The sequence below is a fragment of the Rhinichthys klamathensis genome, unplaced genomic scaffold, assembly GCF_029890125.1.
Source record: "Rhinichthys klamathensis goyatoka isolate OS25496 unplaced genomic scaffold, OSU_Roscu_1.1 h1tg000180l_1, whole genome shotgun sequence".
In the NCBI taxonomy this organism is placed as follows: domain Eukaryota; kingdom Metazoa; phylum Chordata; class Actinopteri; order Cypriniformes; family Leuciscidae; genus Rhinichthys; species Rhinichthys klamathensis.
In genome coordinates this window covers 2735901-2751849 of record NW_026606708.1, presented here as the reverse complement: position 1 = coordinate 2751849, position 15949 = coordinate 2735901, and the positions used below count along the sequence as shown (strand labels likewise).

The 15949-nt window shown below is 37.9% G+C and overlaps 1 protein-coding gene across 3 annotated transcripts; it reads left to right on the top strand.

Moving 5' to 3' along the window:
• The first annotated feature begins 1106 nt into the window (after window positions 1-1106).
• On the top strand, window positions 1107-15774 carry ppardb (peroxisome proliferator-activated receptor delta b). 3 transcript variants are annotated; one of them, XM_056261032.1, is made up of 9 exons: window positions 1107-1509; window positions 5104-5215; window positions 5318-5723; window positions 8096-8247; window positions 10261-10399; window positions 10567-10766; window positions 10945-11148; window positions 13533-13776; window positions 13979-15774. In XM_056261032.1, exons 3-9 carry the CDS (start codon window positions 5372-5374, stop codon window positions 14224-14226), a joined length of 1539 nt encoding a protein of 512 aa, XP_056117007.1. In that variant the 5' UTR covers window positions 1107-1509; window positions 5104-5215; window positions 5318-5371; the 3' UTR covers window positions 14227-15774. The 3 variants fall into 3 exon arrangements, with proteins under 3 accessions (XP_056117007.1, XP_056117006.1, XP_056117005.1); XM_056261031.1 differs by having other exon boundaries at window positions 5100-5215; XM_056261030.1 differs by lacking the exon at window positions 5104-5215.
• Window positions 15775-15949: the final 175 nt, after the last annotated feature.

Here is a 15949-nt window from a genome sequence, read left to right as displayed (position 1 = left end):
TCTCCATCAACTGCAAGATGCTATCCTATCAATATGGGCCAACATTTCTAAAGAATGCTTTCAGCACCTTGTTGAATCAATGCCACGTAGAATTAAGGCAGTTCAGAAGGCGAAAGGGGGTCAAACATTAGTATGGTTTTCCTAATAATCCTTTAGGTGAGTGTATAGGCTACTTCTGGATATATATATATATATATATGTGTGTGTGGGTGTGTGTATGTAGCCTATGTATGTATGACATACATGTATGCTTAGAACGAACATGGACATTCAGCTAACTCTTCTTGATGCACGATAATACCAAACCATCTCAAACCATCTGTTTGATCAACTCCTGTCTAATGGCCCCATCTACAGGAGCACTTTGGAACTCACAAAAGTCATTCAATTACGATAGTATTAATATTGAATTGAACTTACTTGTTGACTCATTACTCATAAAATACTGGCTAAATTTAATTAATCTTCATTAACATTTAACAACTTTTATTACAAATGGATTTTCCAGTAGTTGAGAGCACCATTTCAACCCTCGCAGTCGCAGGAAATAACATTTATGATTCATAGAGCGTTATTAATATTCATCTATCTCCTACTGGCTGAATCTAGCCACCTTGTATTACGTAACATTCACGCCATGCTTTTTCGTAGCTGTCAACCACACAAACCCCTGTAATACCCATAGACTGTAATACCTAGAAAGGAAAACATATTCTGAAACCAAAGTCCCCTGACTAAACCTCTTAGAATCGAGCTGTCATTGGACAAACACATATCACGTGATTAGGTCATATGTCAAAGGAAAATGTGTTGCACTCCCTCTGTGGTTGCACTCAAGCTGAAAAATCGTTTATAGAGGTGGATTTTTCTACGCGTATTTAGTTTATATAAATTACATTTTGAATAAGGTTGTACTAAATGTCAGTGGTCAAAAGAGGTCGATTATTTGATTTGCTCCTTATAGTGAGTGACCTCATGGACTACTTAGTACTTTGGGCCGAGGAGCGACCCCTGCAGGCATATTATATACACGCATCTTTTCTAGGTCATTTATTTCTGTCATCCCTGACAACCGAGTAATCAAAGTGAATGGAGTTACTAGACCAGATTGAGCAAAAGTGTAGGGATAACAGCGCGATGGTCATAGCTGTATCTGTATTCTGATTTGATTTTAGAAGAATGGATATAACAGAAATATGAAACGAAACGCCTGTTATTTTAATCTTAACCCTATTAATCGTAATTGTTTGACCAGGAGAAATTTGAAAGCGTGTACAACAAAATAAAAAAAACTAAACAAAAACATGTTAGCGTTAAGCTAGCTAGTGCTAACCTCAGACTAGCATGTGTGGAATAAGAGACACGGGGACACAGTGATGACAAAACTGATGTAAACCGACGGACTATGGGCTCATTTGAGTCTCAAAACAACTTAACTTCACGTAAGAAGAGGATATTTATATTTGATCGACTGTTGGGAAACTTCGAACCTGGCCCGTAAACACCAAGGTAAACCAAACCAGCTAACTTAGTTAGCCAAAACTCGCAGTTTTTCTTAAATAAAGTCTCGTGTGTTCTTTATCTGATTAACGTTACTAGCAAAGTATATGTGTCCATATCAGAATAAATGTATGTTGTAGTCTGTTAGCTAGTGGATGTCACCGTTTTGAAGTCATGATTCTGACTAAGGCAGATTTGGTGTGTCTGTCAGGCTGTATCTGGCTAACGTTAGATGCTTGGCTATTTTGTATGTGTCAACACACATTTGTTAAGGTTAATCAGGAGTGGGTTTCATGTAATTAACTGTATCTTGATTATTTTGAATTTTTACACGTGTATTATAACGTTACATGTAAGCTTTGCTGCCTCGGCCAAGCGTTGTTCATATTAACTTAACTTAGATTTAAACCGCTAACTATTAACATACAGTAAGCCCAGGAATGCATTAGTCAGCACATGCTACATAGAAAAAGGTTGTTTTTTGGGGTTTTTTTTACTAAAACGTTTTTGTTTGCAAATATTTTTAAAAAATGGTGACTGGCAAATTAAAGCTAACTAAGTTACATACTATCATAGGAAAATTAGCAATTGCTTGCAGTACGGATTTCTGGATCAAACTGACACCATCACTTTTAAGAGATTAAAAGAAGTTTTGAGGAAGCTTGTTGCATTGCTAAATGTTTATTATACTGCTTAGAATAAGTGAAAATTTCGTGTTTTTTCTATTTGAAAGGCTTTTTGTAGAAGTATGAAGTGTGACCTTACACAGAACACGGACTGCATACTTTCACTCTGATTACAAAGTTAAAGTTTTTACAAAATAGGTAAATATCTACTGTCTGGTCATGGTCAGCAGTTGTTTTGTACAAGTATATCTTGTCATAATGCATTTTGTGGTGCCTTGAGTTTTTTTTTTACCGTCCTTTTATTCTTAAGGCAAGACTTCATAGGTAAATAGAGTACAATTTTAACTAATAGATATCACCATACATCTTCAGTTGATTAATCACAGTACAAGACAATTGTTTTGTATTGTACGTTTTCTTAATTTTGTCTATGCAATCATTTCCATACATTTTCACAACAGAAGTCTGAACATTGGATTAAGCTTCAAAATGCGTTTAATTTTGTTAGAATAATAATGTTTTTTACATAGGGGAATTTAACTCTTTTTACCAGACATACAATCAGAAATACTGTCAGTAGTAAGAAAAAAAAAAAAAAACATTTTCACCATGTTTTTAGGAATAAAGTGATGTATAAATCAGGCGAATGATAAAAAACCTTCAGAATATAGATGGGAATAAAACTGAAGGTTTGTATGTAAGACAGTGCCACTGAAGTGGAGACTACTGGCTCAGTGAATTGAAATCTACAGATGCAAATTGATAAAGTGTGATAAAATAAACTCTTAAATTTGTATTTGAAATATTTTCTTTCCACTTGTCTAAAAGAAGGGATGTTATGGAAGCAAAATAGTCCAACATCTCAAAATCGAGCAGTGCATGGAAAAAATAACAATTTGGTTTTGCTTGTAGTGTCTTCCCTTAAAAGCAAAGCAGTTGAGAGATCCAGAGGCTGGTATGTGTGTCTGTCATAACCTCTGCACACTGACTCATTTAGTTCCTCTGTGTGGGTCGCCACTTGTTTGCAACCTTGGTAAAATGCAGATAAGCTGAAAACCAGAACGACAGGTTGCTGACAAGTCTGAACACTGGCTCAAAGCATTTCTGATTGCTTCATTTACTGTGCATCTTTAGAAGTTAACATAAAGCCTGCTCGTATATGGTGGTGCCTTTTTTTCCCAAGTCACCCAGTGTCGTTCAATAACAACTGAGATCTTATTAAATTGCTTTGTCTTTGTTTCGGACTAGTCACATCGATGTGGCTACTGCGTAATCCTCTTGTCAGAATCCACGGATTACAGTCTGTTTGGTAGTGGTTTCCATCCTCCGTATGACCCTCACTTCTGTTATCATTGTCTGCCTTGCTGAGTGCTAGACATGGACGTGACCTCATTCACCCGAAGTCGAATAGTTTTGTCCCTCATGTCATTCCAAACCTGTATGACTGACTTTCTTCTGTGGGGAGTTTCTTTTGTCCATACAATGAAAGTCAATGGGGTTCAATGTTGTTTGAACTCCATTTTGTGTGTGTGTGTGTGTGTGCGTTCCCCAGAAGGTTTGGAAGGAGATGAGGGTGAGTAAATGATGACAGGGCTTTCATTTTTAGGTGTACTATGCCTTTTAAGACATTTTATTACTTGCTAAGTAGAGTACACTGTCAATCAGAAGCAACACAGTTTATCTTGACCTTTGTATATTGACTGATTTTTTTTATTCTGTTTGCTCATGCAAATAGGTCTTTCTCCATTGATACGCCATTCTCATTCGGTCACTTGATTATACAAGTTTTGAACAACCACAATTTTTTTGCGAGCTCTTTTTATATTTGTCATAACATCTTCCCACAGGAGCTTTCTTTGCAAGGTTATCTTATCTTTTTAAGTAAACAACCTAGCAGAGTCTCATATGGATTTATCACCTCTCACTCTATGTAGACTAAATATACCACAGACCTGTAATTGCTGACTGCACAGTTTGCGACTGCGTCCGACTGCTTCAAAAAGATAAAGGTCATGTAATCGGAATGGGTGAATGAATGAAAGGCCAGGTAGTTAAGACAAAAGCTGCTTTCTTTTTTTCTATGTTTATGGATGAACTTTTCCTGAAAAGGTTTGAGCCAGCCCTAAAACAGTAACAGCAACAGTAACCGCCCACTTTTTCAGTGGCCTTGGTTATGCATTTTCCCATGAATTTGTTTCCATATGCATTTAAAAAAGCTCAATGCCATGAACCAAACCAACCAACAATGAGATAACAAATTAAAACTTAGATTTGAAGCAAAAATAATTAAATTAAATTAAAGGTAATTACAAGTCTTTTATGAGGGTGTGAACTACTCATTAAAGCACTGCAAATACTGTAGTTATAGTCATATAAGCTACAATTCAAAAGTTCTGGGCTCAGTAAGGTTTTTAAAATAATTTATTTTTATTGAATGTGTCTCTCACCATGGTTGCGTATTTGATCCAAAACACATTATAAACAGCAATGTTGTGAAATTGTATTGCAATTTAAAAATTTCAAATGTGATTTATTCCTGTAATGGCAAATCTGAATTTTCAGTCTTCAGTGTCACATGATCCTTTGGAAATCATTCTAATATTCTGATTTGGTGCTTAGAACATTTCTTCTTATTATAAATGTTAATATTTTATATTTCTGCTTAAAATTTGTGTGTAGACTGACCCCAAACTTTGGAACGGTAGTGTGTCACCATATGACATCAGCTTCTGATTGGTGGATCTCATGTATGTTTGTTTGTTTAGTTTATTGTTAAAAATCAATGTCTCTGCGGTGAAAATTAATGAGATTTGTACTTCCAGAACCCTACTTTTGCAGTTTATGTTTTGAAATATCAGACCCTGCAATCAGATTTTAAGAAATAAATTGGGTTTCTCTTCCAGTGTGAACAAAGCCTTGCTGTGCTTGATATTGATGCTGTCATTCATTTTTGTCTTTAATTTTATTTTTGAGTCAGCAGAGAGGTGATGGGTGTTGGGTGGAGTCAGGAAATGACACTAGCAGTATTGGATCTCAGGTCAAACTCAGGTCACCTGCACAGTCTCTGGAGCATGTGCACTACACTCTAGGTCACTTCTCCAACTGTGATGGTCTTATTCTGATACGGTGTTGTTGTATTGAGGCACTGTGGCAATAATTGACCTCCCTTTTCCTGTCTTCTGTCTTTGCAGAGGCAATGTCACTTGATGGATGGTTATGAGATTTAGCAGCCAGACGGGAGAACCATGGAACAGGTTGAGCAACCTACCTCAGAAATGAAATGTGATGGCCCAGTAGATGGAGTCACGAAGGGCCAGTCGTCTCCACGGACAGATTTGAAGTCTGTCCCGATTCTTGAAGAAACGATATGGAAGGCAGTCCAGGAGGGTCAGTCTGCATCCTCGGACTGTGGAGAGATGTCAGACCTACAGGAGCCGGGCTCAGCTTCGGGTGAGGAGGTTGAAGGCAGCGAGACGTCAGATGCCACAGGATTAGCGGTCTCGCCCAGCAGCAAGGGATCATGGGGCGCGAATCTACAGAATGGAAACGGAACGCCGCAGGAGAGTCCTCAACAGAATAGTGACACTTCTGTAACAGGTAAAAACCCATCTTGTGGGTTTGCTGCAAATAGCTCTTTTTTATAGTTTCATCTGACCATAGAACACAGTCCTGTTTGAAATTCCAGTAGTGTCTGACAACTGAATATGCTGGAGTTTGTTTTTGGATGAGAGCAGAGGATTTTTCTGGAAACCCTCCAAAACAACTTGTGGGTATGTAGGTGCTGTTAGATATTTTTTTGAGGCTTTCTGACCCCAAGACTTAAGTATTCTCTGCAATTCTCCAGCTGTGATCCTTGGAGAATCTTTGGCCACTCGAACTATCGTGCATTAAGACAATAATATAGACACGCGTCCTCTTCCTGGCAGATTTGTAATATCTTAAGTTGATTGGAACTTCTTAATTATTGCCCTGATGGTGGAAATGGGAATTTTCAATGCTTTAACATTTTTTTTTTTTACTGCTACTGTCTTTGTTTTGTGAAGCTGTGCATCAGACCTTCGTTCTTTGGTTTTATTTTCTTCAATTTCAATCGTTTTACTACAACGAAAGGTTCGTTTTTTTGTGAATTGTTTTAAATGTAAAATCAAAGGATAAACAATGCAGATTTATTTCCATAGCCATCTTTGCTCATATTTACCAAGGATGCCGATAATTCTGACCATGACTGTAAATTCATGTTGTAGTGACAATGACCTTCTTGTCACTTAGAGGTGTTGTAGGATTCACGCAGAAGTATGAATGAAAACCAACGCTTTGCCTACAGCGTAGAGGCTCCGGCGTAGGTCAGACACAGAAGTATAAATCAGCCTTTAATCTCTGGCTACTATTATACCTATTAAACTCCACCCAGTGTCCAACAGTGGAACTATAATGGCTCTTACACATGTATTAATTGTATATTTAAAGGTATTGTAGGTAGGAATTTTATAAAAAAAACGTTTTTCCACATTTGTTTAAACTTTCTATATATATCAATGCATAATTAAAATGTAAGTACTCTGATAAAAAGAGTATAAAAATCGAGTGACTCTAGACCGTTTAATCTGCACTAAACACAGCTCATTATTTCCATCCGGGACGAAACAAAGGATTTGCTTAGGCGACTGTCACTCTCTCGCAACCATGGCAACCACCCTTTTGCCACACAGGACCTGCCCACTTGCGCGTACCCGTTTGATTTGAGGAATTCAAGAGGCACGGAACCTAGGAATAGCAAAACAATGGCAGAGAAAGACCAATCAAAATTCACATATGCAGTTCGCGAAGGCAAACCAGCCAAAAAAAGGAAGACCGTAAGGTTACTAGAAAAGGTAATGAACAAAAAGTCTTTGGATAAACAACGATTTATCTGTCCTCGAGCTGACGATGCGGTACTTGTCTCTGGAGAGTGATAATCAGATAGTCCTCATCAGAGTCAACAATGCTTTCATGATGGAAACTCTTAAATGCAGAACACCATATATGTTATGAATCTTACACGAAATTCATCTTCATCACAGTGTAAATGATGGCAATGGAAAAATGTGTATCATGCAAACTGTTTTTAGCTTTGCCTTATAGATAACTAGCTCGTTAGCGAATCAATAAATATATATTTTAAACTTTACCAATATCAATATGCTAGCTTGATAGTGAGTACAAAAATACATCTTATTTGTTTTTCATAATGTTAAAGTTAGATTTTTTTATTACATGTGATTCTGACATGATGTCACTACATGCACTGCGCTCCTTCCTCTCCGCTCGTCTCAGGTAAATAATGCGTCTTCAGCTCAGCGGTCGGAGTTGTGTTTTGGGGGCGTGGCTTTGGAAGGAGCCCAGAAGGGAGGGGGTGGAGTGAATGGAAATAATGAGCTGTCTTTAAAACAGTCGTGAGAGGTCTACAGACACTCGATTTTTATACTTTCTTTTTCAGAGTACTTACATTTTAATTATGCATTGATATATACAGAAAGTTTAAACAAATTTGGAAAAGAGTTTTTTTTTATAAAAATCCTACCTACAATACCTTTAAATATATATATTTTTAATGCTTTTACATTATACACAATATATTTTTATGACTTAGATTTTTAACTTGCTTTCATCCTTGATCGAAACTCAACAAAGAGAAATTAGTAGGAGATTAAAATCAATAGAAGTACTTCAAAAATTGCAAATGTATTGTTTTATCTATAAAATGCCAAATTATCGGGATTTGTGATGTATAAAATATGGTATAGAATTTTCTTTCTTTCTTGCATTTCAATAGACAATTTGACTGATTTATGGCAGATTATACAATAATGAATAGTTCATGTTTTATAGTTTACATTTTTTTTTTTTTTTTTATAAAACATATACTTTTGTAATGCTCTCATAAGAGATGCTTTAAGTAGTTTCTCTCTGTTTCTCTCTCACTTTTATAGATCCATTACAGGCACCCTCTCTCTCGTTGTCAGACCAGTTACGGCTGGGTCGAGATGACCCCAGTAGTTTGGGGCTGAACGTTGAGTGCCGCATATGTGGAGATAAAGCCTCAGGATTTCATTATGGAGTTCATGCTTGTGAAGGCTGCAAGGTAATTTTCCTGAAATTTTGCAACTACTGCAGTCAAGCTTTTTCCCAAACCGTGGGAGCATTTATGGCCTAAAATAGACCATCATCTAGTATAAACCAACACTAAAGGTACCGTAAGCAATAGGCCTACTACCTGACATATATCACTGAAATAGATATCCTGAGAAATAACACCTGTCTCTGTGACAGCCCAAGGCTCTGTAAACAGCCAATACAATTTTTTTAATCATTCAGAAATCCAGTCTGCATGATGTGATTTCACTGACATAACTTGGAGGGAGGCAGGGTGTGTGTTTGAAGGGACGAGCCATCTAATTGAAGTCTAAAATCTTTTTCAGCATCTTTAAAGGGGTCATGTATAGTGCCATTTTCATACAAGTTAATTTGATTCTTTAGGGTCTAAATTAAAAGTTTGTAAAAATTCTCATTAGTATTGTAAGAAAACACTCATTTTACCTCGTCAAAAACAGCTCTGTTTTCAGCACGTCGTTTAAGTGCATGTGTCTTTAAATGATAATGATAAATGGACTGCATTTATATAGCACTTTCACAGACCCAATGCCCACCAACGCGCTTTACATTTTGCCTCACATTCACCCATTCACTCACTCATTCATTCATACACCGACGGCGGTGTCAGCCATGCAAGGCTCCATCCAGGTGTCATTAGGTGTCTTGCTCATGGACACCTCGACACTTGGTCAGGTGGAACTAGGGATTGAACCACCAACCTTCCGGTTTGTTGTCAACCTACATGAACCACTGAGCCACTGCCGCCCCTAATGAGCTACGTTCTGTTCTGTGGGCCGTTTTGACACAACGCACGTGGAGTGTTGCCTTGACAACGGTTGAGGGTATATTTTGGAGAAAGAATGGCAGCGGGAGTCTCTGAGGACACATCTGTGCAATCGTATCAGTTTGAACCGGAGTCGGACCCGGAACAAGATGACGGCCGCAAAGAAGTTCCACAATTAAGGCTCGAACAGGACGTTTCTGAATGGGTGGTTAACGTAATGTCACTTTGATCTATCTTTGTATGTACTGGCAGGGTAGAGTAGTGAGATACGAACACTTTGTGTTTACTGATGTATACGTACACAGTTTGTAATAACACAATAACCAATGAACCGCGTTGTTCATTATAAATGTGGGATTATGAATTATATTGAGAACGCCGTACATAGAAAACATGCCGTAATGTACCCTGAGTGTAAACCTTAGCCGCATTCATCGTGAAGCGTGGAAGCGATTTGCAAAGATTAATATAAAGGTTAATAAAACTTTACACTCACTTGTTCTGGAGGTGCAGCAGGGACACGAATAGTTGGTACCGATTATATTTTCAGGAGCAGCTTCTTAGCAAAACCAGCTTATACTGACCCTCGTTTATAAAGCAGTCTGGTGAGAAAAGATTCGCGAATCGCGCAAACATGAAAGCATTGACGTTGCTCGTGGGGAATATTCCCTTCGAAAACAAAACTCAGCCACTGCGTCTTCAGCGTTTCGGATTTAGGAACATCAAAATGACTCTGTTCGTTATTACACCCAAGAACAGAACACCACAATCGCTTAGACACCATTCTGCTCTAGCGTATCATCAATGATGACAGCTCGCTCAGGGCGGGTCTGTGTTGAAACGCTGCTGTCAATCAACAATCGTTGGAGGGGCGTCCGACTGTGTGACGTCACACGGTCGAATGGCTCGATTTGAGACGGGAAAACATATAAGGAGATAAAAAACACTGGATGGATTTTTATCATTATATGATGTGTGTGTGTTCATCAATGTGTTTATCAATGTGTGTATGGCACTGCCAACACACATTTCAGTACAGTCAACTTGAAAAAGTGCATGTGCCATTATATGACCCCTTTAATAAAACCACTCTGTTTCCTTACCTTAAGTCACTGGGCTTCCTAATGCTCAGTTGCATTTCCATAGTGAAATAATTCAGCAATACAAGCACATGTGTGCCTTGCTGTTTTTCAGTGAGTCATCTTTTTTTTTTTTTAGGGGTTTTTCAGACGCACCATTCGTATGAAGCTGGAGTATGAGCGCTGTGAGCGTGCCTGTAAAGTCCTGAAAAAGAGCCGGAACAAATGCCAGTACTGTCGCTTCCAGAAATGCCTGGCATTGGGCATGTCCCACGATGGTGAGAAGCCTACATGCTTTAAAGCATTAGGAATTTTACTGCTCATTTTACATTCACTTAAAAAGTACAAACTGCTTATTAATAGTCATGCTCAGCAGTTACATTTTTGGTGTACATAAATTGCTTATTGAATATATGCTGAGCTTGTTTTTGTTTCTTTGTCTCAGCAATCAGGTACGGACGTATGCCAGAGGCAGAGAAGAAGAAGCTAGTGGCAGGGCTCCTCGCCGGGGAGAACCTGAAAAGCTCTAGTGGGGCTGACCTCAAAACACTGGCTAAGCACGTCAACACAGCCTACCTGAAAAACCTCAACATGACCAAGAAGAAAGCACGAAGCATCCTCACGGGCAAGACGAGCTGCACAGCGGTATGCACTCAGCTTTTAGTAAGATGCCACCAACATTCTCAGTTTATTTTAGCAATGATGCCCTGATATTAAAATTCTGGCCAATATTTATTTACCGTAGATGTTATTGTTGTTTGTTTTGTATTTTACACAAAAGGCATTTTAGTTCTTTTTAATTGTGTTCTCATTTCATCTCCAGCCTTTTGTGATCCATGATATGGACTCACTGTGGCAGGCAGAAAACGGGCTGGTCTGGAATCAGCTTAACGGAGCACCACCCAACAAAGAGATTGGGGTCCATGTCTTCTACCGCTGCCAGTGCACCACAGTGGAAACTGTGCGAGAGCTAACAGAGTTTGCCAAAAACATCCCTGGCTTTGTGGATCTCTTCCTAAATGATCAGGTGAGAACCATCCATGTTACCTATTTAACTTATAATTGGTTAAATCTTTTGTTTAAAGAGGACCTATTATGCAATACTCACTTTTATTTGAAGATAATTATGTCTGCATTGTGTACACATCCACCCTATTGTAAAAATCCTTCCACTCCGTTCTTATTTAAATATTCTTATTAAAGCTTCTGAAGTTTTTTAATCAAGAGGAGTGAGGGATTTTCAGTTTTTCTTTTGTTGTTTGATTCATATTAACAGCATATATAGCGGTAGGTACTGTATATTACGCTGCTGTCACTTTAATACACAAATCTATGAGACACATGCGATTTTCTTTCCCTGCAGTTTACGTTCACAGACATAGCTAACTGTGTTTGTTTTTGACATAACCTTGTGTGTTTAAGTGCTATAAGAGTGAAAGAAAACTTTGTTTAATACCAGAGACTATTTATATAGAGACATGCCACTTCATCAATCCTTAATACAACTATATAGGGAAAACCCGTAACGCCAAAGATGGCGGTTGTATGCACATGTCCCGCCCCTCCCGCTGGAAAGCCAATCGTCTGCTTTTAACAGTCAAGCCGGGAAACATTTAAGCCTATCGTCTGGTTCCACTGACGCATGCGCACAGTTGAGGTTTGCGACAGCGCAAAATACGTTACTGTTTGAAAAGGCGGCAGATTTGATATGCAGTGTATGTGTGAGTTGTGTAAATATCAGACATCAGAAGTCTCCCGCAGATTGATAGCGGCTCCCTGATGCCCGCAAATTATTTCAAATCTCCCGGAATCTAGAGCGAGCGAGCAAGAGCTCGCACATACTGTGCTTCAAACTGTGTAGCGCGCGCACGACCGAGGGAGAGAACCCTTGCGCATGCGTAGTAAAAGTATAACCTGTGGGGAAAAAGGCCTTTTAAACCTTATTTTGGGGCAAAGTCATCAAACTTTTTCAGTGATTTTTATCATATTTTACTGCTGTTTCTATACATGCAGTTTTTATGTCCCAGTGACCAGTGAAAGTGCAGTTCTGACTCTCTGCCCATTCATTTAGATAGGAGCCTGGTCTTGTTAGTCCGAAATAGCTGCCCGAGCTGCCCGCGCTGACAGCCAGCTTTCTGGGTGTGTGCGCTCAGAAAACCATATATCAGAAGTTTAAACTGATAGAGCTTTAAAACGCATACAAATAATACATTTCATGATGACGAAGAACTGCAGTCTCACATGAGCGTGATCCGATAGAGATGATAATCAAAACCAAACAGATCTTTTATTTAATATCTGAGGCACGCGCTGTAAAGGCTCAGCACTGTTCTGGATAGGGGCCGGGGAGCAGCAAGCTTAGTTGCATTTAAAGATACATGCATGAAAACAGTGTGTTTTGCTTCAAAAATGGGCATTTACAACATGGTATAATAAATGATCTGTGGGGTATTTTGAGCTCACATTCTGGGGACACCTGAGACTTAATAGGTCCCCTTTAATGTTTATTAGTTTTGAGTAGTGACTAGTGATGTTTGTGGCTCCTTAGAAGCAATTACTTGTTTCCCCTCGTTTGTAGTTAAATGTAATTATTAAAAAAATCCAGCTAAATGAATAAATATAAACATTATATATTGGATATTTATTAGTTGCTGATAATATGTCATACATGAATTAAAGGGATAGTTTACTCAAAAATGAAAATTATACACCCTCAAGCCATCCAAGGATCTTTTTTCAGACGAACACAATTGGAGATATATTTAAGAAATATCCTGGCTCTTCTAAGCTTTATAATGGGAGCAAATGGGGGGTGAGATTTTGAAGCCCAAAAAACTGCACCCATCCATCATAAAAGTAATCCATACGGCTCCAGGGGGTAAATAAAGGCCTTCTGAAGTGAAGTGATGCGTTTGTGTATGAAAAAAAAAAATCCATATTCAACTTTTAACAGCTATAATAACAATTTTTTTTTATCTTTTGCAATTTGATGAGGACACTAAGCCTTAATGCGGTTTCAATTTTAGTTTGTTTGACAGCAATGACGCAAAACACAACGTTAAAGACATTTTATGTTATTATTAGAAGTTTAAATATGTTTTGGGCCGCCACAGTCTAGTTAATGAATGGGAAGCACTGAAATCTATTTGTGGAGGTCAATGTTGATATTGTGACGAGCCGCCACTAAAAAAAAACACTGACTTATAATAGGCTTACCATAGTGAATCAGGGTAAGACAAATACACAGAAGAAGGATTTTGAAGTATTGACTCATTTAAATTTTGGTTATTTTAAACAAAAAAAGTTACATATTGTACCTTTTAAGTATTAATGCATACTCTTCCACTAAATTCATCTCACACCTTTTCAGGTAACATTGATACTGGTTGGTTAACTCTGGTACTCTTTCAGGTAACACTGTTAAAATATGGAGTCCATGAGTCCATATTTGCGATGCTCCCATCTCTCATGAACAAAGACGGGCTGCTGGTGGCCAATGGGAAGGGCTTCGTGACGAGAGAGTTCCTGCGTAGTCTACGCAAACCTTTCAGTGAGATCATGGAGCCCAAGTTTGAGTTTGCGGTGAAATTCAATGCCCTGGAGCTGGATGACAGTGACCTGGCTCTGTTTGTGGCAGCCATCATACTGTGCGGAGGTAAGGCCATGCTGTTTGATTGATCAGCATGTTTTCTTATGTCCTTTGTTGTTATTTATACAATTTACATCCACATCTGAATTTGTTATGGGCTAATGTCAGTGAAATGAAAACACAACAAAGAGATTAAAAGCTTGTTTATCATAACAGGGAAAAATAGCTAAAGGAGAAAATAGCTAAAAAGGGTCTTTCTTTGCTCTAGATCGTCCTGGGCTGATGAACGTGAAGCAGGTAGAACAGATTCAGGATCGTGTCCTGCAAGCTCTGGACCAACATCTTCAGGTGCACCACCCTGACTCTTCTCATCTCTTCCCCAAACTGCTCCAGAAGATGGCCGACCTCAGACAGCTGGTCACAGAGAACGCCCAGCTGGTTCAGATGATCAAAAAGACTGAATCTGAGACGTCCCTTCACCCGCTTTTACAGGAGATCTATAAAGACATGTACTGAGCTCACAGACTCAAGGACCTGACTACAGATTGCTCTTCAACTTCCCTCCTGAACGGAGAGAGTGCACACACCTTTATGGCGCTGAGGTGCCATTGGGTTTTTTTAAATGAATTTTTTGTAAAGGACTTTTACAAATATTGACTTTGAATACTGACATTTTCTCTGATTTTGTGGAGTGTTTTTTATTTAAACTCAAATCTGTTCTTATAGGCCTATACAGGACGCAGAACATCTAGTCATTGTTTACTACTACTACTGGCTTCATGTCATTCTTCATGTGCTTAATGAGGCTAACACCTTTAGAAGTTGTCTTTTCCATTATGGGTTTGGTTTGCAAGTACATTTAAGTAATATTATCTAGTATGTTTCTTTAAGGGAGATCAGAGCGCAATCAAGCCCTTGAAATGCCACTTACTGTATGCGTTTAACTTTGTATGGCTTTTATTTTTGTGATTGTCCTTGCCCACCTGATTCTGTTTGATTTGGCGCTTTTACTAAAGTAAAAGGTACTCCACACAACTGTACAGCAGTCAGGTATATTATTTTGGAATTATGTTACTTTGTTGAGGATGTTGTTTTCAGCGTCAGCTGCTACAAATATATATTGGTATTGAAACTGAAGACAAATCTATGTTTAATAATTTACTTTAATTCTTTGGTATAAACCTACAACAGTGTGATCATTTCGGTTGTATGGAAGGAAATGTTTTTTCACTTTGTTCATCATATACATGTGTATATATATAAAATTATTAAGTGCTGATCCCTTTAAGCACTGGTACCTTGATGGTACTTATATTTTTGCATACTGTCCAGTAACGGTCGTATTTCATTAGGTCTTATTTACCGAATTGAGACACGACTTCAATTATCTTTAATTTCTCCTTGATACACAGTTGTATTAAATTAGGTCTTCCATATTGATTGAAAATGTTTTATGATTATATATTGTGTGATTGAAAACAAACAAGCAGGCTGTGGTTACATTAAGGTCTAGAACATTATGGTCAAATTGGTTTATACTACTCATAAACTTAAATTTATTCTCTAAATCAGCATTAATTAGTTAATGATCATGTCATGATAGTTATATGTACATTGCAAATGAATGGTTTTATTGAGTCAGTTTGAGGAAAACTTGTGTTGTATACTTTATTGAAGTAAGTTGGACGCTTGTGAGTTTAGAACAGGTCCTTTCACAAACAATGCTGAATAATTTGGAAGTTCAGTGTACACGTTAAAAAAGCAGTTTTAATGTTAAATTAACATTAATTGGCAGTAATATGATGTGCAACACATCTGCCGTTTCACATCCGTATCTCAGAAATATCTGAAATTGTATCTTATGGCTGAAATTTGCTTTTCTGATCTGTTTATTCGAGATGGAACTTGATGTCAGAGATATATGGTCGTGTAGAAACATGTTACTGTGAAACTAGAGCACAAAAATATGAAACATTTTTTTCCCCCCTTCTTATTCTTAAAATACATTTTGTCACCCAGTTTCACATCAGACATCGGCCAATATCTTTCTATCTTTCTGGTCTGATCTGATCTGTCTCAGAAATGTTTTGCTTTATTAACAAGATCAGACATAATGCACAAGTGTTATTGTTTGTGTAATATTATTTTGGATCAAAGTAAAACAATTCCTGACATCACTAAGTTACTTGTGATTTATGAAAAGCTTTAGATATACCAATATTTCACTAATTAATGTTAG

Coding starts and splice junctions, on each gene's coding strand:
- ppardb (XM_056261030.1), top strand. CDS start 5,372: ATGGAACAGGTTGAGCAACCTACCTCAGAAATGAAATGTGATGGCCCA. Junction 5,724..8,095: donor TAGTGACACTTCTGTAACAG/GTAAAAACCCAT, acceptor TCACTTTTATAG/ATCCATTACAGGCACCCTCT. Junction 10,767..10,944: donor GCAAGACGAGCTGCACAGCG/GTATGCACTCAG, acceptor TTTCATCTCCAG/CCTTTTGTGATCCATGATAT.